This window comes from Mytilus trossulus, chromosome 4 (genome assembly GCF_036588685.1).
Source record: "Mytilus trossulus isolate FHL-02 chromosome 4, PNRI_Mtr1.1.1.hap1, whole genome shotgun sequence".
NCBI classification, from domain to species: Eukaryota; Metazoa; Mollusca; class Bivalvia; order Mytilida; family Mytilidae; genus Mytilus; species Mytilus trossulus.
The window spans coordinates 61,937,149-61,962,811 of record NC_086376.1 but is presented as its reverse complement, the minus strand read 5'-3'; the positions used below and the strand labels follow the sequence as shown (position 1 = coordinate 61,962,811).

The 25,663-nt window shown below is 30.3% G+C and overlaps 2 protein-coding genes across 2 annotated transcripts in view; both read right to left on the bottom strand.

Moving 5' to 3' along the window:
* Positions 1 to 7,239: 7,239 nt before the first annotated feature.
* Positions 7,240 to 12,689, bottom strand: LOC134715700 (uncharacterized). The gene is made up of 4 exons (XM_063578055.1): positions 12,595 to 12,689; positions 10,390 to 10,489; positions 8,305 to 8,399; positions 7,240 to 7,535 (listed from the first exon to the last, which is right to left on the bottom strand). Exons 2-4 carry the CDS (start codon positions 10,463 to 10,465, stop codon positions 7,335 to 7,337), a joined length of 372 nt encoding a protein of 123 aa, XP_063434125.1. The 5' UTR covers positions 10,466 to 10,489; positions 12,595 to 12,689; the 3' UTR covers positions 7,240 to 7,334.
* Positions 12,690 to 15,229: 2,540 nt separating this feature from the next.
* The window catches only part of LOC134716722 (uncharacterized), a 144,874-nt gene continuing 134,440 nt past the window's right edge, over positions 15,230 to 25,663 (bottom strand). Inside the window, exons 5-14 of the mRNA XM_063579726.1 lie at positions 22,640 to 22,839; positions 21,663 to 21,834; positions 20,285 to 20,410; positions 19,397 to 19,528; positions 18,889 to 18,892; positions 18,731 to 18,759; positions 17,871 to 17,987; positions 17,319 to 17,415; positions 16,082 to 16,212; positions 15,230 to 15,325 (exon numbers count right to left, since the gene is read on the bottom strand). Coding sequence (XP_063435796.1) covers positions 15,257 to 15,325; positions 16,082 to 16,212; positions 17,319 to 17,415; positions 17,871 to 17,987; positions 18,731 to 18,759; positions 18,889 to 18,892; positions 19,397 to 19,528; positions 20,285 to 20,410; positions 21,663 to 21,834; positions 22,640 to 22,839 — 1,077 coding nt within the window. The 3' untranslated portion in view covers positions 15,230 to 15,256. The remainder of the gene's footprint in view (positions 15,326 to 16,081; positions 16,213 to 17,318; positions 17,416 to 17,870; positions 17,988 to 18,730; positions 18,760 to 18,888; positions 18,893 to 19,396; positions 19,529 to 20,284; positions 20,411 to 21,662; positions 21,835 to 22,639; positions 22,840 to 25,663) is intronic.

Genomic DNA, 25,663 nt, shown 5'->3' with positions numbered 1-25,663 from the left:
ACGGAGCTGAAGTGATACTCGGGCGACCGTCTTATATCTGTTTCAGCAGTGAAAAAAATCATAAGTACATTTGTGGAGAAAAATTTCAAGATTTAAAAGTGTATATTTTTTTGGTAGCTTTTATATATATATCCGTTTTTTCATTGTGGTTGCATTCCAAAAAATATATTCTGTGTTGAAGGCCGAACTTAGGTCTATAATGCACATATTATACATTGTGAATTGGATGGAGAGTTGTGTCATTAGCACTCATATGCATGCCTTAATTTTTCGGCATCAGGTAGGTACCATTTCAAACAATGTATCAAATATCAGTAAACATTAAAAGATCATTCAATAAAATATTTTAAAAGGACCACCAATTTTAATTAAGAAATTTAAGAGGTCAAATTTACTCATCAAGAGATCATCTGCGCATTATACTGTATTACTAGTTTAGAATGTTGAGTAAATATGTAAATTATAGTAAAATCATAAATTGCCAATGATAAACAACAAACGGAAAAGGATCAACTAGTATGTTTATGCAAAGACGAAATTTTAAAAATGTGTTTAAATTATAATGTTTTATCCACAAAGCCTTTAAGACAAATAACCTGAAAGCTCTGTGACATATAAATTTTTTATACAGAAAAACGCATTTGAAACAAAACTTGATGCGTTTGTAAGAAAAAGACATATAATATTACATGTATATATTAAATGAGAAATGAGAGAGAAACGATAAACTGCCTGAGAAACTCGGTCAAAGGAAAACTATTATGTTTGGAGAACGCGATCAAAAACAATAAATCATAAAAAAACGACATCTGTCTTCAACAATAAATAGATGATTAAAACAATATGTCAAGGTCATAGACCCCGTTCACACTAGGACATTTTTATCGATTTAAACTAGACCGGTTCATTTTAGATCGGTTTAAGGGCCAATGTGAACGCTGTGAACCGATCTTCAATCGGTCTAAAGTAAAACACCAAAAGAGGTAGTTTAGTTTGAATCGATCTAAAGTAAATCGATCTTTCTTTAAATGTGAACGCAAAGATCGGTTTAAACTAGTACGATTGAATCGAAAATAACGTATGCGCATGTACAGCGGCAAAACTGTCTCAGAATTTCGTTGTTTAAACCTTATTTCTCTTTTAACGGGCTTTTAAAACTAACTGAAAACATGTTGTCTTCGCCGTAGCATAGATTCGAGAAATCTGAGTCTTCATTTTTTATGTTGATTTTTTTCTCTTTTCATGAACCGCAGTATTTCGTCGTGTTGAAGCTTTGTTGCTACAGTTATTTAAAAAAAAACAAAAAAACAAATACAATAACACCGGTATCAAAAATTTAACTTGTGATTCAAGAGAACAATAACTTTTACTTTCTTTCAAGTATGTATATCGGTGTATTACATGAATTTCACATTTCTATTTATACACAATGTTTACAGTTTGACGGGTAAAAAGGTCAGATCAATTGCGTTTTTAATTGTAGTGTGAACGCAGTGGTTCAGATTAGACCGATAGAGATCGTTATGGTCAAGGATAATGTGAACTCTAACTGGTTTTATTTAGATCGATTAAATAAAATGCTAGTGTGAGCGGGGTCTAAATCTTTGTCTTGAAAATAACGTTTGATAATTTTTTGTAACAATATATAATTTTGATGATGGCCTTGCCTATGGTAACATATATAGTTCCCAAATAGTTATAGAAATAAGTCTTAAATGTTATGTTTCAAAATAAAATCCATTCGACGAAGAATAACGACAACATCATGACAAAACAAAAAAAACCAACAACACAACAACGAAGAAGGAATAAAGACAAACAGCAGTATACATAACATGAAATGGATAACTAGACCTCAGACTTCAAAATGTATAATGCATGAACCGATATGTAAATCTCAAATTGTTAACTGCTTGTTCAAGAGTCAATTTTGAAGACTTTCAATGAAATGTTCATGTGATAATTGTTTGATACCAAAATGCAATAATTGGTTGATTGATTGGTGTTTAAAGCCACTTTCAACATTATTGTGCTATTTCGTGGCAGTCCGTTTTTATAGGTGGAGGAAGCAGTAATGCCCACAGAGAACCATGTTCCTTCAGTAGAAACCCAAATTGAAACAATGCACTAAATGAGAGACAAAAGATTACAAAATGACATTCAAACTCACAAGTTTAAAATGAAAATGCCATGGCGAAAAGAAACAAACCAAAACACAACATAGATCTTAAAATAAGATATACATTACTATAACTGACATAGCTCCCCTTCATAAAATCAGCAAACACCATATAAGGAACAGATTATTATTCACAAATTTGGTTGTACAGAACTCTTAGGGTATAAACATAAAGTTAGAAAAAAATTATCAGGAAAATTCAAATCACAGATCAATTGTCAAAAATACACCAAGATCTTCATAAGGGTTTAACCTCTAAAGTAGAAATCATAAGGAAATCATCAGGGCCAGACATCTATGTACATTAACCATGTAACACCATAAGCGGATATACATGTACCCTGCCATGTCCACTTTGTCTTTGTTAAATGTATTTCTATTTGTATCCATCTGGTGAGTAAAGCCTTTTTGAACTGATTTTTATAGTTAGTTCTTTTGTTGTACTGTGACATCACTGTCCCAGGTTAGTGGGAGGATTTGGATCCTGCTAAATTTCGCCACATTGTGTATGTATGTGCCTGTCCCAAGTTAAGAGCCTGTTATTCAGTAGTTGTTGTTTGTTGATGTGTTACATATTTGTATTTCATTCATTTTTTGTCGTTTGTTGATGAGTTACATATTTGTTTTTCATTCAATTTTTGTACATAAACTAAAAATTTTCGCGTTTGAATTGTTTTACATTTGTCATTTTAAGGCCTTTTATAGCTGACTTTGCTGTATGGGCTTTGCTCAATATTGAAGGCTGTACGGTAACCTATAGTTGTTAATTTCTGTGTCATTGGGTCTCTTGCAGAGAGTTTCTATATTGGCAATCATACCAAATCTTCTTTTTTATTATCAACAGATAAAAGCCACACAATAAAATCATTACAATATGTCTGTTGTAGGCTGATATAAACAACTACAACAAAAAAGTATAGAATTTATAAAAAGCAAAGAGACTTCCGTATAAGCATATAAAATACATTTTACAAGGTGAATAAATTAATAAAAGATATTCAATTTAAAACATGCTGATAAAATATTTCAAAAAAGAAAACAGTAAAGGAAAATAAATAAGGATATATCAATGTATAAATACTCATCATACAACAAGTTGTGGATTTCAAAAGTTTCCTAATAGACCAATATAACAATAAATAACAAAACAACAACATTCTTAAACAATAATATTAATAACAGAATCTTCCACAATACAATTTCAATCTAATTTGATACATTTAATACTATTTGAAGTCAGCTTAATAGAAAATTGTAAAGAGTACTGCTTATATAGGTGAGGGGAAAAACTAATAAATAAAATATCTTTGGAAACAAGATCAACAAGATCATACCACTTCATGTCTTAATCACAAACTTGTTTTGGAAAAAAAAAATGCAAAGGTTCTGCAGAACCCAGTGCCTCGCCTACTTTTACTGTTAATTACAAAAATGAGGAAAAACGTCAATAAAACTATTCCTCTCAATACATGTATTGTAAGAAGCTTCTGTCTAAATTTGGATACTTAATGAATCTAACAAATGTTTTAAAAACTTTAAATGCAGACTGTATGTAATGTTTTTTTGAAGAAACACAAAGTCTATTTATAAGTAAAATACAGAAACAGGTAAAAAAAAAAAATCAATTCTGAATACTATTTTCTGATCATTAACAAGATTATGTCCAAGTTTGGTACAAATTCAGGACAGCTTAAGAAAGTTAATAGAATTTAAACAAGAGGCTCTCAAGAGCCTGAATCGCTCACCTTAATTTTTTTGGTTAAATCTCTCATCAACGATTATTTTGGCTTTTCAATTTATTTTAATGTTCTTTGAATCTTCCTATTTTCTTCAAAAGCAAAAAAAAAATCATTTTCTCCTATGTTCTATTTTAGCCATAGGAGCTAAGTTTCTTGACATACAAGGAAATAAAATATAAAATTTATACTAGATACTCTGAAACTCATTTAGCCTAATTTTGGCTGAAATTGATACAGCAGTTTCAAAGGAGAAGTTTTTTTTTAAAGTAAGTCAACATGATGAACAAATTGTGAAAAAAGTCTTTAAAGGGCAATAACTCCTAAAGGGGTCAATTGACAATTTTGGTCAAATTGACTTATTTGTAGATCTTACTTTGCTTAATATTTTTGCTATATACAGTTTATCTGTATCTATAATAATATTAAATAATAACCAAAAACTGCAAAATTTCTTAAAAATCATCAATTCAGGGGCATTATACCTGAAAAACCAGTTACCCAATGTGGCTGAACATTTCAGGACAGGTAGACCTTGACCTTATAGATAGATAGATAGATATTTTTATTTTTAAAGTACAACTTGATACATATACATGAAATACAATATATATATATATTACAATTTTAAACATAAGTAGTCAATTAACATGTGTATTTATACCAACCAGCCTTTAGAGGCTTATGATGCACTGTCATTTATGCACGAAAAATTATATAAATAGATTTCAAATCTATTAATCATCTTAATCCTTATTATATCAGAGGCTTAATTTTTATTAGATACAATGTAGTTTCAATATATCAGTTGTGTTTGTTAATTAAATGAAAAATTATGGATAAAAGTAACTTAATAATTTTGGATTGATAATGTATGAGGTGTTCATGGAAAATTTGGAAGATAAGAGTTGTCTCTCTTTGTACATGTCCACATTATATTAAGGTAAAAAATAGAAATTGATATAAAAGATAAAAGAGAATTTGTTGACTAAATTCTGACAGTTGAATAATATAATAGTGATTTATCCCATTTGCTGTTAAAGCAGAGAAGTAGGTAGCACTATGGCTAATATTTGAAAATGTAAACTGGCACAATGTACATGTAAATGCATTCAAGATCATACAAGTAAGAAATATATAAAAAATATGACATAATTTAACACAATAAGTACATAACAAGCATGTATAACAAAGAGCTAACCAGACCCTACTTAGACTTAGTACAATGCAGCTCTAATAAAAATATATTTTCAGTGACTAGAGTTTGTATAAATGTGTACTTTGCCTTTCGATCTTAGTGTTACTTTGGGTTATCTCCTTTTATCAAAATTGAAAATTTGACATTTGCTTCTTATTTGGATAAATTTTGTTTGCTTTTCCTTTTTTTTGTGTTGAAAAGGTATATTTGTTAGTGCATAAAGTGGTTCTATTGTGTAAAAGTGAATTTGTATTATTGTGTACATCATCGTCTCATGTGTGCCTGTTCCAGTGATCATACATGTATTTTTCACAAAGTGTTTTGTCATGAGTTAGTTTGAAACAGTTATAATTCAAGTTTTTTTCAACAGTAAAATGATTCACATTACATATATTGTACTGCAAGTAAACACAGGTTTCAAGATTGAAAGTCCTGGTTTGCAAAACAACATGAACATCAACTGTTCCTTATTTACATCAAATGTTTGAACTTCATTGGCAATAATTTCATGATGGAAAAAATGGATTTAAAACTTTTAGTTTAAAACAATTCTAAAAGAGATAACTGCTTAAGGAATATCTAGATATAGCAATAGCTTCTGTAAATACTGAATTTAAATTTTAAATGATAGCGCAAGATTAATTTCTAGGGTTACTATTCATGTTGAAGAATATTATAATATAATTCTGATATGAGTTTCACTAACTAATATTTAATATTCATCTGGTTATAAATTTTCCTTTGCGATAAAATTAAAGTAGTATTAATTTCCAAATTTACAGAATACAGTATTTGATTATTATCAATCATCACTCTTTCTGGAATGAAACAAACAATGAAACATTCAATTCACATAAAAGGTTTCATCAAAATATTTATCATGTCAATACAAAATTATTTTTCTTAATAAAAAACAATACAGTGACCTGCAAATAAAAGAAAAGGCAACACTGATATATTTTTTTTTATGTAAATGAATAAAAACACATGCAATATTTGGAATGTTAAATGGACACATATGGTGGTATTAGTTAGAAAATGATCAACAAATGAATGCTTGAAAGTAAAACTTTCTTCAGTTATTCAACTTATCTTTAAGACTTTAAATACTTCATTTTAAATTGTCCAACTATCAACCTTAAAATCCTAGTTACACTAGACCATGATTGCACCACACTCACCCTGTTCTTAAATTAATTCATATCGTGAGATCGGGGTATGAGTGGCATAAAAGTGTTAATCTTAATTGTTTTCAAGATGATACTACGACCTCATTAGGGTTCTACAACGATTCAACTACAATTATACCACGTTCTCACCACGCTTTTTCTATGATTATTATGATTCTACTTCCATCATCACGTTCTCTTAAATTTTTACAAATTATTTACCTCTTCAATTTTCATAATTGTGTACTAACAAGAGTGCACATGCTGAACTGTCTCGCCTTCATTACTAATCATTGATATTATGTTGATAGACCTTTATATAAAGCTTTATTACAACTGTCACATAAACTCAACATAAACCCAAAGAAAACAAAACATTGATCAATGAACCATGAAAATGAGGTCAAGGTTAAATAAACCATGCCAGACAGACATGTACAGCTAACAATTTCAATACAACAAATATAGTTGACTTATTGCTTATAAATTAAGAAAAACAGACCAAAAACACTAAACACTTAGCAATGGACCGAGAAAATGAGGTCAAGGTCAAACAATACCTGTGTAACAGACATATAGATCATAAAATAATTCCATACACCAAATATAGTTGACTAATGCATAAAGTATTAGAAAAATAGACCAAAACTCAAAAACTTAACTTTTGACTACTGAACCATGAAAATGAGGTCAAGGTCAGATGACACCTGTCAGCTAGACATGTACACCTTACAATCATTCCAAACACCAAATATAGTACACTTATTGCATATAGTATAAGAAAAACAGACCAAAACACAAAAACTTAACTATAACCACTGAACCATGAAAATGAGGTCAAGGTCAAATGACACCCGCCAGTTGCTTTTAAGAAGTGAGCTAACGCCGCCGCCGTAGCCGCTGCATCACTATCCCTATGTCGAGCTTTCTGCAACAAAAGTTGCAGGCTCGACAAAAAGCACAAATCCAATCTACGATTAAACTTTAATTATTATTTCAAATCATAAATTAGGCTTTTAAGTCTAAAATTAAAATTTAATATGTTAGATCTTTTAAGGGAGTAATACTGTTGTCATTTTCCTTAATGCTGTATTAGGACTTGTAGTAGGTGCATTAATGCTGCTGATTTGTTCTGAAAGTCTTTCACTGGAATTCTGTAAAATGACAGATTTCACCACCTGTCCTATTTGTTCTGGTGTTGCCATGGCACTGGATAATATGGACCAATCATTTTTACTTATGTCTTGAGGTTTCTAAAAAAAAAGGAAAGAAATTGTTAAATCTTGTGTCAAATGCTTGTTTTTGACCCCTAATTTCTAAAACCTTGGTACCATACCCACTAAAAACCAATTCAAACCTCTCTTTTGTGGTATTTAACCTTCTTGTAAATAACTGAGGAGATCCAATCACTAAAACAAAAGTTATTGTCCAGAACCAAATGTGTCTTCGGACAACGACATCAAAGCATTCTACGAACCCCAAAAAAATTTACTGATACAATGTAGTATAAAAATTAAAAAAATGTCCTTTCAAATCTGTTTCAAAACGTGCATTTGATAGTATTTGGTTAAGTTCTGTTTCATTGCATTGTTTTTGGTAGAAGTTGATACTGATGCACTAAATATCAATAAAGTTGTTTCAATACAAGTGGTGGACAAATAGAAAACAAAATCTTAAGTTTTGGTTATTTTCCAGTTTGCACAAGACTGATTAATTGATTGTTGGTTGCTAAATAAATACCCTATGGCAAATATTTCATGCATGTTTAGGACTGAAAAGCAAAAGAGAGATACATACCAAAATTAAAACATGAGATGACACAGTTGAAACAAACAGTGATTCTGACCACATCTGGTTTATATTTTCACCAAACTGTACCTTTCAGATTTATAAAAAACGATTATACTGTACTAGCAACTTTTTTCATTTCATCAGTATACTTTTACTTATCTAAATTGTGTCCATTTATAAACTGGTGGAACGCACTAAAACTTACTTAATAATAACAAAATTAACATTTACCTTTGATATTTGTGCCAGATCTTGACATAACACTGGAATAACCATTTTCTCATTCCATATGAAGCTGTCAATCAAATTGGAAATTTCCAAGTTACCTGAAATAGGAATAATATATTTAGAAAAGAAAAATGGTCCTGGAAATTTTTCTTTTTCATTTGTTTGACACAGAAATGAAATTATCAAAATTAGAAAATTCAATCATATCCATGTTCAGTTTTCTCATCTGATATTACTAATATGTTTTCAAAGTTAGAACCTGATAACAATATTTATTACATTGGTTGCAATGAGTTACATTGATTTCCCAGTTAGATAAAAACCGATAATTTCACATGTGAAATAAACGTGGTTATTTCACTCTCTGGCGTCATACAACAAAAGGCGTTGTCAAGACGTTGATAACGTCGCATCAAAACAAATTGTGAATGCGTAGGAAAAACATATAGTTCCTTACATTTTCTACATTAATTTTATAAAAAAAAGGCCATTAGCCAATGTAATAAAAAGTATAACTAATCGACGTATTTGAATATCAAAAATAAGACAACTTGTGACCGAAGTCGTTTGGTCGCGCGTTGTCTAATTTTTTATATTAAAATACGCCGATTAGTTATACTTTAAATGTCATCTATTCAATATTGAAGGTACCATTTTTCTGCACCAGATGCTCATTTTTACAATAAATAATTCTTCATGATAAAATATTTGTGAAATTCCAAATAAGTCATCAAAATTCTAGGCATCGTCTAGAGCTTCATTGGGTCCAGATAAAAGCAGAAAAATGATATAAACATCAGAAGACTCAAATATAACTTAAAAAGAATGTGAAGTTCTGTCTGATTCTATTGAGGAAAATATCACTTTTCTGCTTTTCCCTGGACCTAATTACACTAACAAAAGACTGCAATAAAGGAACCAAATAAAATGAAACAATATTGGGTCAAAGAATATCTCTTTCCGTAAGTTGTCAGTTTCTTTTTAGTTTCTTGTCCTAATGTTGTATCTAATGGCAATGAATATTGATTTTATTTCAGGGAATATATTTAACACTCAGAAACGTGTCCATCCCCCCAAGTATGTCCGATTCCCCCAAACGTGTCCATATGATGTTGCTGAATTAAAAACATGTTGAGTTGCAAAATGGCAGCAAAAAGCGTGATTTTTTATTATGCAGAGCCGTGTCTTTTCCCTCAAACATGCCCATATCAAGTATAAATGTTTCCTTATATGAACACTAAACCTGGTTTATATTTTCAAATGCCCATTTAATTAATCTATTTTTTTACCTTCCAGTAACAATAACATGTCCGTCAATATTAAGTTATAACAAATTTTGGTTATTGATCTTCTATTGACGTATATTCCTATTAATTTACTCTTTCATCTTTTTTGTCCTACTTCCAAGCATAAGTGGAGAATAGAAACATGGTTAATTAGGTCTTCTTCCAACCAAAAGTTAAATCCTTGCCAAAGTAAGGCGTCCATTTGACTGTGGGATGAAAAAGTATGCAGCCATGTTCGGTCATAATATGGTGGTTAAATTGGAACTTGTTGTAGGTGGAGATAGATCTCCCTTATGTTTTCGTTCCAAATAGGCATTAAATATTTTTATAGGATCTAGTCAAAACCAGACATCTTAAATCGTATCCCCAAGAAATGAATTACTGCAGGCATTATTTTCGTTAGTGAGAACATGACTGCGCTAAAAGTTTTGAGACATTAAGGTGTCTTAAAGTGGACATGTTTTAACGATTAACAATTATCGGACAAATTTTGGTATGTGAAATTGGACATGTTTGGGCGATTTCGGATTTTAATAGATAGATTTTGGCGAAATAGATGGATTTTGGGGAATTCAACATGATTGGGAGGATGGAAACCTTTGGGAGTGTTACACATATATAAAGCCAAAGCAGATATATTGTAAATATATATATTCTGTTTAAAACAATAATAATATAGCAAGATTTTAATATTTGTCTCTTCCTGTAAAAACAAGCACTTTACACTTTTATGAGTTAACAGAGTCATATATAAAAAAAGAGCATATTAGTTGAAAAGACATAATCATACTTGTACACGTACCTCTTATAACAATGCATATATCAAACACACAAGCCACAATTGCAGAAAAATCTTCATGTCTAACTTGAGTTGTCATACCATAGTTTTTCAACTTTGTTTGCTAAAACAGAAATATGATTGTGTAGAAAATCAAGGTTGAGGTTCTTTTTCCTAGCTAACTAGATCAATAATTCATTTATTCTTTACATATTATTAAAAGGTAGTTTTAAGAAATACAACTACCATATCATTTTGTATTATCAATATCTAGCAAAGAACTTCACTTAAACCTGTTTTTTTTGGTTTTTTTGCAACTTTCAGCGAGGTATTTATTAAATGCCACATTGTGGCAATTACATTATAGGTATTGGAATTTTTAAGAAACCTCTTTTAATAGGTGACTTTTGATACTTGCAGTGATTGACTGCTTGATACAGGTTTGACTATATTAGCATTGTTCTTTCCTTTATGCATAACCTTTTATCCTTTAACATATAGATGGCCACTCTACCTGATTTTGTGCGTGTATATGAAGAACTTTATTGTTAGTTTTCCACATTCTTTGTGATTCCTGATAGAAAGACTGTGCCACCATGTCTTCCACGCCATATCCACTTCCTGTCCCTATCACTACATTATCTATAGTTGCTAAACATGTACCTATTGACCTGAAATTACAAAAAGAATACTGTTTTGACAGAGGCAGTATAAGCAGCATATCTTTCTGTCCAGTGAAATAGAAATATTCTTAGAAAATTCATATGCAATCAATATTGGAGCCGACAAAAGAAATTACATAAACCTATGGTTAAGCTTATCACCATTAAACTTGGTACCAAATTTCAAGAATCTTTGATTTCTAGTTCTTATTTTTGGATTCATGTAAAGGAAATACACATACTGTGGATTCATTATTATTCGTTAGATACCAATTTTTGTGGATTTTGTGGTTACAGGTAAACCATGAAATCAAATGTGCAACAAATGATAAATTTTCTAAAGGCTTGTATGCAGACCTCGGCAGAACCATGAAATTAAGTTTCCACAAACATACAAGTTTTCCTTTGAAACAGTGAATAGATAAGTGACAGACTTAAAAAAAAATGTCACACTGTATATCTTATCAAAATAAAGGTTGGTAACCAACCAAAAGAAGCATGCAATGCCTGGCACTTGCTGTCAGAGAAAAATACAAATAAAAATTTCAAGCATTCTTTAAAAGGTATAAATGTAAAAAACATATATGCATACTGCAAACAGCCAGTTGAGTTGTGGACAAGTTATTGATCTGGAAATGTGTCACACAGTATAGCTTATCTTACAAATATAAGGATGTTTTGATTTATAGTTGCAAAAATAAATGATATGAAAATTTCTTATACAAGTATAAAGGTTATAAAAAAAAACCTGCATATTTGTGTGCAGCAACACTGGGAGCAGATAGGTAACTAATCTGAAAATGTGCAATTTATATGTGTATCAAAGTGATAATGTGGACTAGTGATGCATATGAAAATATGTCATACATTTTAGCTTACCAATACAAGTTAAGTTTCATAAATCGAGATCTGAGTTGAAATTTCTGAGTATTCATGCTAACAAATAAGAGTATTAGATGATACTACATTTTACAGATAATCAAATATGGTTCAGGAAAATTAATTATTTCAGCAAGAAGCTATTGAAAGCTGTTCTCATGTATTTACATCTTCTTTAAGATAAAAGATATTCTATTTTGGCATAAAAAAAATATACACTGTCCTTGTGCAAAGTCTTGTGAAACTATGAAGTAATTGAAGTAAAATATGAACTTGTATTATGCATAGAAAATATGCATGTAAATATCTTATATTCAAACTTACTGTCCAAGTTGTATATTTTAACACTAGAAGTATTTTACAGAGATTATCTCATCCAACCTGAATTTGTGTTATGTTTGTAAATATTCTAACAGTCTAGAGCCTCTGGCCTTTGCTAGTCTTGTATTATTTAAATTTTAGTTTCTTGTGTACAATTTGGAATTAGTATGGCGTTCATTATCACTGAACTAGTATATATTTGTTTAGGGGCCAGCTGAAGAACGCCTCCTGGTGCGGGAATTTCTCGCTACATTGAAGACCTGTTGGTGACCTTCTGCTGTTGCTTTTTTTATTTGTTCGGGTTGTTGTCTCTTTGACACATTCCCCATTTCCATTCTCAATTTTAAATTTTGGAAACATTTCTTACCTGCAAATTTTCTCTGTCATGTCTGTAATGAGGGAAGAACTTCCAGTTATATACACAGATAACCTTGATGATACAGTTGACTTAATTTCTCTAACCTGAAATTAAAAAAAATAAATAAAGGATTTGGATAGATTGCAAAAGTCTTAAGGTTTATATGTAATTCAAGAAAACATATTAAAGCAATATAATTATGATTAAATTCTCTTTGTCCATAGTTGTAGGTAGAACTGATAGATTCATATGTTGTGAACTATTTTCAGCAACTTGTGTAATTTCTTTAAAATGGTTTGCTCAAAAAAGTATGGTACTGTGGAATTATTATTATTAGTTGGATACCAATTTCCAAAGATTTCATGGGTATAGGTGAAACAGGAAATTAAATGTTGAACCAATGACAAATTTTCTAAAGGCTTGTATGAAGACTTCGGCAAAACAACCAAATTAAATATCCACAAACATGCAAGTTTTCCTTAAGCTTTATCCATGAAAGTTGATACCCACTAAGATAAACGAATCCACAGTAAGTCATATATATCCATCATTTTGTAAATTGAATATGCAAGTGTATAAAAGTTTGTACTTGATACAGGCATAAGGAGGATATCAGAAGTATTAATGTCACTACAATATGTTGTATGTACTTGCAAATGACACGTTGAGAAATGGCTGCATTAAAGTTTACGGACCAGTTTCTACAGGGATTATTCTGAAATCTGTACCTAAAAATAATCTCTATATCCTCCACCTTGTTACATGTGTTAATAGAATAAATTTTCACAAAGCATATTTTTATATGGCAATAAAAAATAATATATAGAGGGTGGTAAAGGGTTATTTTCATTATGCAACGTTTTAGGCCTTTTTATTTCACGTGTTTTTTCGTGTTTTGGTGTTTTATTTCTTGTTTTCTCGATTTTGGATCGATGTGTGTGTGCTTCATGTTTCCCCTTATTTATTTTCCGTGTTTCGTGTCGGTGATCTTAATTTCTTGTGCTTGCATTGTTCCGCATTTGATTAAAAAGTAAATTTTAACCAATTCAAAGTCAGTGTGTTATAATACCTTCTGAAACTTGTGTAATCTAATAGAAAGTGATGCGTATTGTTACAATTCTACGTTCTATTGTTTATGTATGCTATTTCATTAAGTCCATCAAATTACTATGAATAATATTTTATTTTCAAATCAGATGCAAAAAGAGGACGCTAAAAGGGGACCGCAAGGTCTTCATGTCCATTAATAATGATTACATAATCTCCAAGAAAAGCTGAGTAATGACTTCTGGTTCTTTTTTCCTTAATATTTATAGTTTTATTTCTCGTGCTTCGTTTTTCCTTGACTTATATTTTTCGTGCTACGTTCTTGCGATTTTTATTTCACGTGTTTCCGTGTTTCGGGCCCCTCCTTTACCACTCTCTATATACATAGATTTTAACTTAAAATTTTTCAACAGTTTTGAGAAACAAAAACTTACACAATTCTCTTTAGATGAATTGCTGTCATACCCTGTAGATATTAGTAGTTCTTCTACTCTGCCTATCAGCTGATCTTTGTATTTGTCTGTATTCTGTAATGAAAATTGAAACAAATAAGGTAAATAAACTATTCAATTAAATTTGGGTCAGACATGATTTGACTGAACAGATGTTCTTTGAGCTTTCAAAATAATAAGTTCTTTTCAGTGTAGCTAAGTTCAAAGTTCAATTTCATTTTAGCTAAATGGAACCTTTAAATTAGCAACTGTCTTTTTTTTGCTAAAATATAATTTATTAATGTCATCAAATGTATAAGGCTTATAATTTAAGGGCATACGATACAGTTTTGATCCTGTATTTACAATTTCATGAACATTTGCATATAGGCTATTTTTAATCTGATTAAATCAAATATATAATAAAAAATATACCTTCATGTGCTACTTTTTAAGTAAATTGAGGTCAAAATTTTGTATATTTGCTGAAAATTCAGATTTGTGGCCCTAATTTCTTTTTCGAAAGAAAGTTATAGCTTTTTTGTTATAAAAGATAAACACAAATTGTTTTTTGTTAAAAAAATCAGTAATTTCTGTATTTTATAAGTATCCTAAAAAAATATTCATTTTTTTATTCAGAAATAACTCATATATCAAATGTTCATGAATTGAAGAAAAAACATCATTTTTTACTGCATGCTTATCAAAATTAAAAAAAATCCTCTATTTACAGTTTTATAAAATTTGGGTAACATAATCCCCCTGCAAAATGAAACAAATTGCCGTTTTGAAAAATAAGGGTCCATGATCTTGTTTTCAAATTAAAATCAGTTGAAAAATGCATCTTTTCCTGATATGTCACAGTTTGACGTTGCGAAAATAAAATTTTACGTTAGCAACGTCATTACCACACCTGTAACTGTATTATATGCCCTTAATACACCAGACAGATTTTATTTTTCTAATTCTAACATGATTTATACTTTACCTGACCTCATAATCAAATCTTTACAGCTGAAGAACCAAGATCAAACAAACCACACGCTGATTAAATAACAATAATCAACATGTCAAGAAAAGTATAAATCAGGTATGAACTAGCGAAAATAGATTTAAAATTGGAATTTCATTTATAAGTTTATTTTTTTAATTGTACCCACCATTAATACATGATGACCTGTTAATACAGTCAACTAGCCTGGTATCACAAAATCACCATATAAAACTGGAACCAGTTTCTTCCTTTGTTCACAATAAAATACCTATAAGGGACAATGAACCCATGAACAAATAGACAAATTTTAAAAACACAACTTATATGGGGATAAAAATAACATCTCAAAAATGTAAAAATAACTTTAAAAAATACTAGTTGAATGTGAAAATGCATCACTCAGTGTAGCATACAAACATGAAGCTTGCTATCAAATTTCAAGATATATAAGAAATCATGCAGGTTCATCTCTAGATGTTGTCTGATTCATTTTTGTGATTGCATCTCACTGATATATATTCTTAACCTTCTTTATTCAAATTACATGTTTAAAACTGTGTCTTAAATTTGCCAACATTAAAAAAGTTCATATTTTGGATCATACAGGTTTTTAGTGGAGTTCGTGTTATTTCTTATAGATTATTTATAACTGTTGATGTAAATGTCCTATGGTTTACTCCTTGGTTTTGATTGTTATTGTCTTATAAACACTTTAAACTTTTTAGCTACTGTAAATTACATACACCTGGATAGTGGAACATCATTATGCATTGTTGACATCCAACTTGATATACTAACTCTTTATCCATTCTAAATAAGAATTATTTGAATATGCTCAATATTAACATATAGTTAATTATCAAAATCAGGTGAAAAACTGCAGAAATTTTACCATTTGCCAATACAATCTTGATTTGCCAACAATAAACAGTTCAGGGTTTTTGACATGTTACGACTTGCCCATTGTAAACGATTTTAATACCAGTTGCTGATTTATAAGATGTATCCATTATTGACAGCCTACCTGTTGTTGACAGGTTCTTGACAGTATAAACTGTTGTGACAGAATAAGAACAATAACTCCGGCTTCATCAGCTTGTTCTTGGAAGATTTGTCTGTTCTGTAACTCCTTTGTTCCTGGTTTTATACCATTTTCTATAAATTAGAAACTAATTAAATAAACATATAAAGTTTATATCAAAAGAGAGTAGAAAGATACCAATTCAAAGGGTCATTCAAACTCATATAACATGTATAAATTTAATATAAACTGAAAACACCAAGATCTGTTTCTTACTGTGTTTTTTTTTTATTCTGTTCATATGGCATAGTGTATATATTGGGCATGTTTACAAAACAATCACATCAATAAAGGTGGCATATGAGGGCTTTTCAGTTTTATCTTAGTCTAATTGAAAAATAAAAACAACTTGTTAACATAAATAAATCATCTTGGAAACATTTCACATGTTCTAAAGTCCTATCATTGAAAGATTTATCTTTAAGTGCCAGTCTGCCTAAGAATCAGGCAGTGGTGAAAACATGACCCAAAAAAACCACCCAATTTGACATTGATTTCAGTTCATAAAATGTAGCTATGCACAAAAATAACATTTATTTCTGTTATCTGTTCTGGTAATAGAAGATACAATTTGGTTGAAATGCACTAGAAATTAACGAATAAGGGGAGATAACTCTGTAATTTGCTATAATTTGCTATCATTCTAACCAATTGTCTAACCAAGTTATTTGATATCACCAGACACACACAAACGAAAGACCAATTATTTTTAACTCAGAACGATGGTTAGTATTAAAAAGCATGATTTGCTTGGTGGGTTTTTTCTCATCATGTTTTGATTTTTACCTAAATTGCCTGATTCTTACAAAGACCGGCACTTAAATGTAAAACTACTTTATCCTCTTTATACTACATGTATTTAGATCAAACTTAGTAGAAATTAAAAAAAACAAAAACAAGAATATGTGTGAACAGGACACCCTGTCTTACAAGCAGGTACTATCACATTCTCAGGTTCAGTGAACTATGAAATCAGAATCAGAGTTGTAATTTTGCATATAAACTAAAATGTTTTATCTTAATGAATATGTGTACTAAGGCTAACGTCGCCAGTTAAAAACAGCCAAATGCTTATGCAGTATCTTGTTTTCTCTAAGAGGGTTGTCTATAAAAAGGTGTGTTTAAAGTATTATGCGGAGTTATCAAACTTCCTTAAAATAAATTAGATGAAAATACATGCCATGATCTGTCAAGGAATCAGGACAGTTCATTGATAACTGTGTTGAACACCAAACCTCAAATTTGTGTACCGCTAACAATTCTTTCATTCCAACAGCCTATTTATGAAAATCATTTTCATTATCAATATGCAAATAATATCAACTTTTAATGTCTTTAGGGACAGAATATACAAAAAACAACTTATTTTGGCGAATACATTTTTGAAGACTCCATCCTCTATAAACTTTAAGGCAATTCATTTTCCCAATTTCTTAATTTTGTTATTATTTTCCGACCATAGGTCCAAATTTGACAAATAAGCAATGAATTTATATTTGTGTTATTTCACTACTTGTGAAAGTCATGTAAATCACTTGCTCAGGAAAATTATATTTTATAAATTTATCAGCATACTCATAAAATCAATGCTAAAGCTTGCATATTTAAATTATAAATACTGTAGAAGAAATCCATTGAACTTGAAACCTTATGTTTTTTGCATTTAAAATAACTCCTATAAATATTGTAAAATAAGTACCCAAAAGAAACCTGGGGATTAAAATCAACTTACCAGTGTGGATTGCTGTGGATGTACACATATAACTACTAGTGGATTGCCCTCTCTGTTTTCTATTGTTGCTTGTGGATTAGAACTATCTACACATGGACAACTCTTTACTACAGTTTTCTGTTTAAAAAATAAAAAAAATATTAATATCATTATCAATATTAAACAACTCAGAAAAAAACTTCAGTTATACAATATCAGAATAAATGTTAGGTCAATAGTTTATCAGGTAAAAATTAATAAAATGTTACTTTTAACTTAAAAATAATTGTAACTGGTTTTTTTTACTCTATCCTCAAATTTTACATTATAAATAATGATATTATGACGTGTAGATTTTCGTGTCTTGAAACTTAATGTAGATAAGTTTTGACTGATTTTCTTCAGTAATGAATTACCTATAGCTATTCCTAGAACTGGCCAATGATAAAAACTTTAATAATTAAATCATTTCTGATCATTCTTATTTATCATTTATACTTTTTGTCTGATTGGATAACCCTAGAAAGAATAAGTAATTTGTTATTTCAAAATCTATTTTTCCACTGGACTGATTTTGCAAAGTCAACTGTCCATGAAGCAGGGTTTCCTAACAAGTTTATCATGTTTATTTTAAATAACATTTCAGTTAAATTAATTCTTTTTGTAAATGACTGGCTAATCAAGAAAAAAATTATCATTTGTTTCATAGAGGGAAAATCTGAAAGAAATTGTAATCCCCTTAGATTTTGTGCCTGTACCAAATTTGGAAAAGGTGAATAATCTTTTTACAGGACACATTTTTTAAGGCCATGAACCGATTTTTTTTTATGTGTTTTTCCTTTTACAACTTTCCAGTTTTATGATATAATTCTTGAGTATACCCTTTTGATAAGAGAAGGAAGATTTGAGTCTGTTCATGAACTTCTGAACTTTTTCTGTAATCTGTTTGGCTACACACTTCAGATCTTTACTCTTCCATGTAAATATGTCCTTATTTTTACCTACAATAATAAAAGGAGTAAAATGTTGCATGTTTTACTTTTCTGTATCAAATTAGGTAATGTCATAAACATTGTACATTTTAAAAATTTATACAAGCCCATTTTTTTAAGTGTTTTTAATTGGAAGAAAGAATCTTGTGCAAACATAGCTAAAAGCCTTGTCATTATAAATAAGGACAGGTTTGGTTCTTTTCAATTGTTTCACATTTTTTCATCACAGTGCCCTTTTTACAGCTTACTACATAGCATGAGTGTTGTTAATTGTTGAAGTCTTGCCATTTACTAAATTATCTGATCAATGAAATATTCAAACAGCACCAATATAATATTCATTTGATCAACTCTTAGTTCTTACGTCAAATTAAGATACCAGAATATTAAGATCCACTAAAGATATTATTTCAGTGGTTTATACATTCAATATTTCTTTGGGAACCCTACCAGCATAAACAAAGGAGGTGTTGGTTCAGCAACTCTTTATTTCTTTATTAAATTTTCTATAAAGTCTCATCACAAAATATAACTTCACAAAATATCCAAAGGCACAGTACCTGTATTATTAGTAGTCCAGCTGATATACTGTGTTGTAGAAAATTGTATTGCAAGGCATGGTGGTGGCCAGTCTGACAGAAAACTGACTGGAATGATGTACTTCCCTAAAACATCAGCTAACTTGATCTACAGATGGAAAGTAATGCATAAATGTGTAAGAACAAAAAAGACAACTTTAATATATTTTCAAACTAATAAATATGTATGATGTCTGATTACTCGCTAAATTTTAGAGATATATTAGACAAGGAAAAGTTTATATAAATATAGGAAGTTTAATATAAATCTAATGTTCATGATTAACTATATAGATGTGTAGTAACTGGGAACATTATTATTAAAAAAAAAGATGTATGCACCATGCATTGTAGTTTTAATCCTCATTCACATATAAACTATCATATTTGCCGATTTACTAATTAAGAAATAAATCTTACGCTCAGTATTAAGATATTGACAAATGTATTGCCTACCCGTATTAAAATGAGCATAGAGCATGGCATGATATAATTATTTCGATTCTAATAGGAATATTTAATACTTTTGTACTTCAAAGTGGACCTATAATACATGTCACCATTTTGGTATGAAAAACCAAAATAGTTATCGAAAATCAACAGTTTAACAACAAAAAAGAACAGACATATTCAAACATACTTTTATAATGTTTTTATTTAATTTCCTTACGAGAAACACCAGCAAAAATGTCCATTTTGATCTCCGGTGTTGTTCAAAATTAATCTAAAGTTACAAATTCAATTGTGACGTCAATCATGATCAGCCCATTTTTTATTGGAATTAGAACATGGCTTTGTATCCAAAGCTAAAGAAGAACATCATATTAGAATCCCTGAAATGAGGAGAAACATATTTTTAACTAACCTCTCTATTGGTCCATAAAGTTTCTCCATACTTAGGTGTGACCAATGGGACAAACACCTGACAATTCCTGACATCATCATTGAGAGAATCCTGCCAATCCACACCTGATGTGATTTCATGTACATCCTGGAATGTAAAAACATTTTTTTTAGATTCCACAAAACCAATTTGGATTTACATATTGTACAAATAAAAAAAAATTATTGAAATCCTAAGCACAAAAATATGTTTTACAAAATTTGAGATTTTAAAAGAAAGTTTGGTTCCTACAGTTTTCAATAAAACTGAGTTTTCCCAAAAAGGTGTCCTTTAATTTTCACACAAAAAACAAATATGCACATTTACAATATTGCAAAACAATAAACAAGAATGTAATTCAAAGTACACAGATGCCCCATCCGCACTATCAATTTCTATGTTCAATGGACCGTGAAAATGTGGAAAATCTTTACTTTGGCATTAAAGTCAGGAAGATCATGTCACAGGGAACACATGTTCTAATTTTCAAGTAGATTGGACTTCAAATTCATCAAAAACTACCTTGACCACAAACTTTAACCTGAGGTGGGACAGATGGTTGGAATAACGAAACGTACGAACAAATGGACAGATGAAGGACCAACAGACCAACAGAGGGACGCACAGACCAGAAAACATAATGCCCATAAATGGGGCATAAAAATTTCTTTCACATCCTACCCATGCTTTTGGAGTTTTGTGTTTACAAATGTTGTTGTTGGACAGTGAGCCTAACGGCCAAAAGTTTATATTACTATAAACTCCTGCATTCAAAATGTATATCACAAACAGATGATGATAACTGTGACTTTTTCAGTAATAAGATTCACATTCAATTGTTAAGGTGTCATACCACCAATTAAAAGTCCCTATCTGTTCAACCAAATTTTACAATTTTCATAGCTTTCTAAATATTTTACCTTAAGTTTAACTTCATAGAAACCAGGTATATCCTGAATCACACATGTATCAGCTTTCTACATGCCAATTTTCAACAGGTGTTTAAAATCATATAAAAAAGAAAAGGTCTTCCGAAAAGAGGTACCGCTAAAAATAACCCCTGGTTTTCTGGAAATCTTAAATTAGTATACTATGGAGTGCATTAATCCTCAATTTTGAATGCAAACTCATAAACAAGTAAATTTTAGCTCAAAATGGTCTTAACATATTTCTCTTTCACCAAAAGTTTCATTTCTGCCAATTTGTTGGTTAGTTTAAGTAAACAATGACATCAAATGCACTATTTTTTGTCCGAGTAGGCCTACTTTCACATACGTTCTAAATTTGTGGGAGTAATTGGTGGTATGACACCTTAACAAAGCTTATAAACATTTTTGTTTTTGTCAGCAGCCATACTTACAAGATAGACACTAAAACCAAGGAAAGATAACTCTTGTTTTAGTATTAGAGCATGATGAGCTGCATCTGTTCTAACATAACTGATCAAGATTTGTTTTTCATTGTTCATACTGGAATCTGCAATCGGATTTCTATCCAAATCCTTACTGGTACGAAATGATAAATGTCTTGTGCTGCAAAAAAAAAAAGATACTGTCAATGGTCTCTGCATGTCGTAAAACAGTGTACTTAAATATACAATTTGTTTGTTTTCTTAGAAAAATGATTATAAGTCAGACATAAATGTAAAATACCTTGATTTCTTAAACTTCTGTCATCTGATCAATATTTAAGAAATAATTGATGCAAGCTATACTTTATTAAAGTTTTAACATGGGTAGGCATTGTATTTATGGACTTTGTCATTATAACTAGGTCAAATGCAAATTGTGACACATTGTAATCATTGTAAATGAATAATTAACAACATGTGCATCATTTAAAAGTTTGAAAGTGTTTCAATTAAAATGAATGCCAATTTTTTTTTTTTTGCAGTATTCAATATACACATGTGTAAACAAATTCTACTTGATTTCAAGCATGGGTTTGTTTACAAAGCGATAGAAGCACATCATATTAGAAACTGAAATATTTACTGAATACTTGCAGTTAGACATTGGGTAACAATATCTGTCCTGTTCAAAATCCAAGCTGCTTCAGAGAAATATAATAAACAAACAGACTCAGCACTACTACAATCAGCAATGATATGCTATATTTGACTGTGTTCATCATGCAGATAATCATAGACATACATGACATATTAAATATTTTACCTTCAACTATTATAAAAAAATATTTTTCTACGCAACAAATGTGAATGCAAAATATTTCTACAGAAGAACCATTTTATTTGATTTTATTTACAAAAAGTAATAGAAATCATATGTTTAAAAACAATTATCGAGATATCTTATGTAAATTAATTGCTGTGTTTACCCTTTAATTTTCTTCCTAGGTTGGGGACTAGGAGTCAGTGGAGAACTGTTTGGTGTAAGGAATGTCTGCACATCAACAATAAGACAAGAATCTTCTATTATGTCAATCACTTTCAGCTGACTCTCTTGCTTACAGCTGATTGGCCAGGTATTGTGTTTCAGGAACCAGTAGTTTTGTCGTGAGAGCTTACTTCCAGTCATCTATAATTCAAGAGAACATTGTCATATTAAGGATCTTTTATAAACTGTTCGTATGTTCTGTCAGTTTCTTTTTCATAATCCTCCTTTCTTCCATGTTCTTGAATTTAAATAAAATGAAAAGCTGTAGTATGGTGTTATTTGCGACAAAAACTGAAGTATGACATCTTTTATGAATTTTTTATTAAATAATAATTATTTGCAAAGGGGCGTATGACATTTGCGCCGATTTTGAAATTTTTCATTCTTTCATTAGCGCCGATTTCATTTTTTCATTTGCGCCGATTTTATATTATACTAAGTGCTTTTATCTTAGGTTTTTACTTGTTGATTTTAAGCAGGAGACAACAGTTATATACATGTTATAATTGACAATTCATAACATATGTACAACTGGCTAACGGAAGAGATCTTTAATGATAAATGAAAATAACATTACTGGGATGGAGAGTTGTCTCATTGGCACTCATACCACATCTTCATATATCATTCCACCTGTAATTTAACTGTTATTTACCTGTAAACAAATTGGCACAAATGAAAAAAAAAATTGGCGCAAATGAAAGAAAAAATCGGCGCAAATGAAAGAAAAAATCGGCGCAAATGAAATGCAGATCGGCGCAAATCGCCGGTGCAAAGTATCAACTGAAATGACAAATAGTAAGAGATATGTTGGTCATCTAGACAAAACTCAATTTGTATTATCTGGTAAGTTCTCACATGCACACTTTTTTGCAACTTTAATTATTGTCTATGTCTATCCAACATTATCGTAGATATAGATAGCAAATCTTGTCCTATGACCCTTACTTTGTTAAAAAAAAAAAGCGCTATAGAACCAGGTCTAATCCACCATTTTCTACATTTGAAAATGCCTGTACCAAGTCAGGAATATGACAGTTCTTGTCCATTCGTTTTTGATGCATTTTGTTATTTGATTTTGCCATGTGATTATGGACTTTCCGTATTGATTTTCCTCTGAGTTCAGTATTTTATAATTTTACTTTTTGTTTAATTTTTGGTGAGGCATATAGAGTTAATATTCCAGGACTAATAAGCAATTTATATTCAATTACTAAACTGCCATGACTGCACTCTTTTTTAGCATAAACATTTTTTTTATACACAGACACAATTTATTGAATGTTTATGTGCACTTCTTATTCTATAATTACCCGGTACATACATTATTTAGAATGGTAATAAGAAATTCTTTGAATAAATTTTAAAATGATATAAATTTTTTATCTGTTTGTATATCTTTTTTTGAAAATTATCAAATATGACTATGCAAACTGTAGTATTTTTTAAGATTGTGATTCCCCTATAGATAGGTTTCAATGAAAAACTTTCAGTGGGCGTATGACATTTGCACCGATTTTGAAAATTACCATTCTTTCATTTGCGCCGATTTCATTTTTCATTTGCGCCAATTTTATATTTGCTCCTAATTAGATTTACCGGTAAGTTAAAACTTGTACATGTACTGTGCTATACCATTGGTAAAATCTGGTTATAATTGTTTTTCATCCATGTTTGAGTTAGTTTTGATTCATATTGTTCTAGAACTTAGTTTTAACTTGATGGACATATTGCACACTGAAACGGACCGAGGAGTCAATTCTTTAATCATCGAGGGCCATACATATCAGAAGGTCAGTGTTCTTAAACATAACTACATATCAGAACTTTCTAATGTACCATAAAATCGTGTAAAGCCAGAGTTACCACGGATTCTATTGTCAAAACACAGATCGAGCATAACCATGTGGCAGATGTCCGAAAGACAGATACTAAAGAACTACGGATACGGTCAAGGTCAACAAGGAAAAAAGTCTGGAGATGTATCTTGTAGGCCTTCTTCCACCTCCCAGTGGTGAGCAGGGGACAACAGTTATATACATGTTGTGATTGACAATTCATTACATTTGTACAAGTGGCAAATGGAAGAGGTCAATAATGATAAATGAAAAATAACATGACTTGGATGGAGAGTTCTTTCATTGACACTCATATCACATCTTCTTATATCTATTCACCTGTAATTTACCTGTAATAAAATCGGCGCAAATGAAAACAAAAATCGGCGCAAATGAAATGCAGATCGGCGCAAATGCAAAACGCCGCTTCCAGTTGAGAATTTTATGTAGTTGCTAATTAGGTGGAATAAATGGTTGATTTTAATTTTTGACTAGCAGTAGTCAAGTTGAATATGAGATGCATACATTAAATTTTAATAAGATATCCTAATTTCTAGATCCTTTCTGTGAACTATGAAAGGCTGACAGAAATAAAAACTGTTCATAAAAGCACTTTTTCTAAAGTATAGGAATTCATTTAAAAGGTTTAATTTAAAAGGTTGATTAATGATAGAAATTAAGCACTTAGACCTCCAAATTGGAGACAAAAGGGAAGGATTTTCCCACAAACTGTATTTAATCAAAACCTATCCATTAGCAAAACTCTTCTAAAAATATAAAAAATATAGAACATCATTCAGTTTATGCATGATATTTATATATTACTAGTAAAATGTAGAACAAAAAATATGAAGATATTTGTGATGCTGCATTTAGTTCAGTGTTCTTTTACATTGCAATTAACATTGAACAGTACGTTTTAAAAAATCATAAGCTGTTTCTTGCTATTTAATCTTTCAATGTTTAAACAAGTAAACTTCATTTCAGGGCCTTTTATGACTGACTATGCCGCATAAGGACCTATAGTTGTTAATTTCTGTGTCATTTCGTCTCTTGTGAAGATTGTCTCATTGGCAATCATACCAAATCTTCTCTATATTTGCTGAATATTTTACATGAAGTTCCAA

Excerpts from the sequence above, each read along its gene's own strand:
- LOC134715700 (XM_063578055.1), bottom strand. The coding sequence starts at position 10,465 with ATGACAACTCAAGTTAGACATGAAGATTTTTCTGCAATTGTGGCTTGT. Across the intron at positions 8,400-10,389 it reads TATATGCATTGTTATAAGAG|GTAACTTGGAAATTTCCAAT; the intron begins GTACGTGTACAA and ends TTCCTATTTCAG. Across the intron at positions 7,536-8,304 it reads ATCTGGCACAAATATCAAAG|AAACCTCAAGACATAAGTAA; the intron begins GTAAATGTTAAT and ends CTTTTTTTTTAG.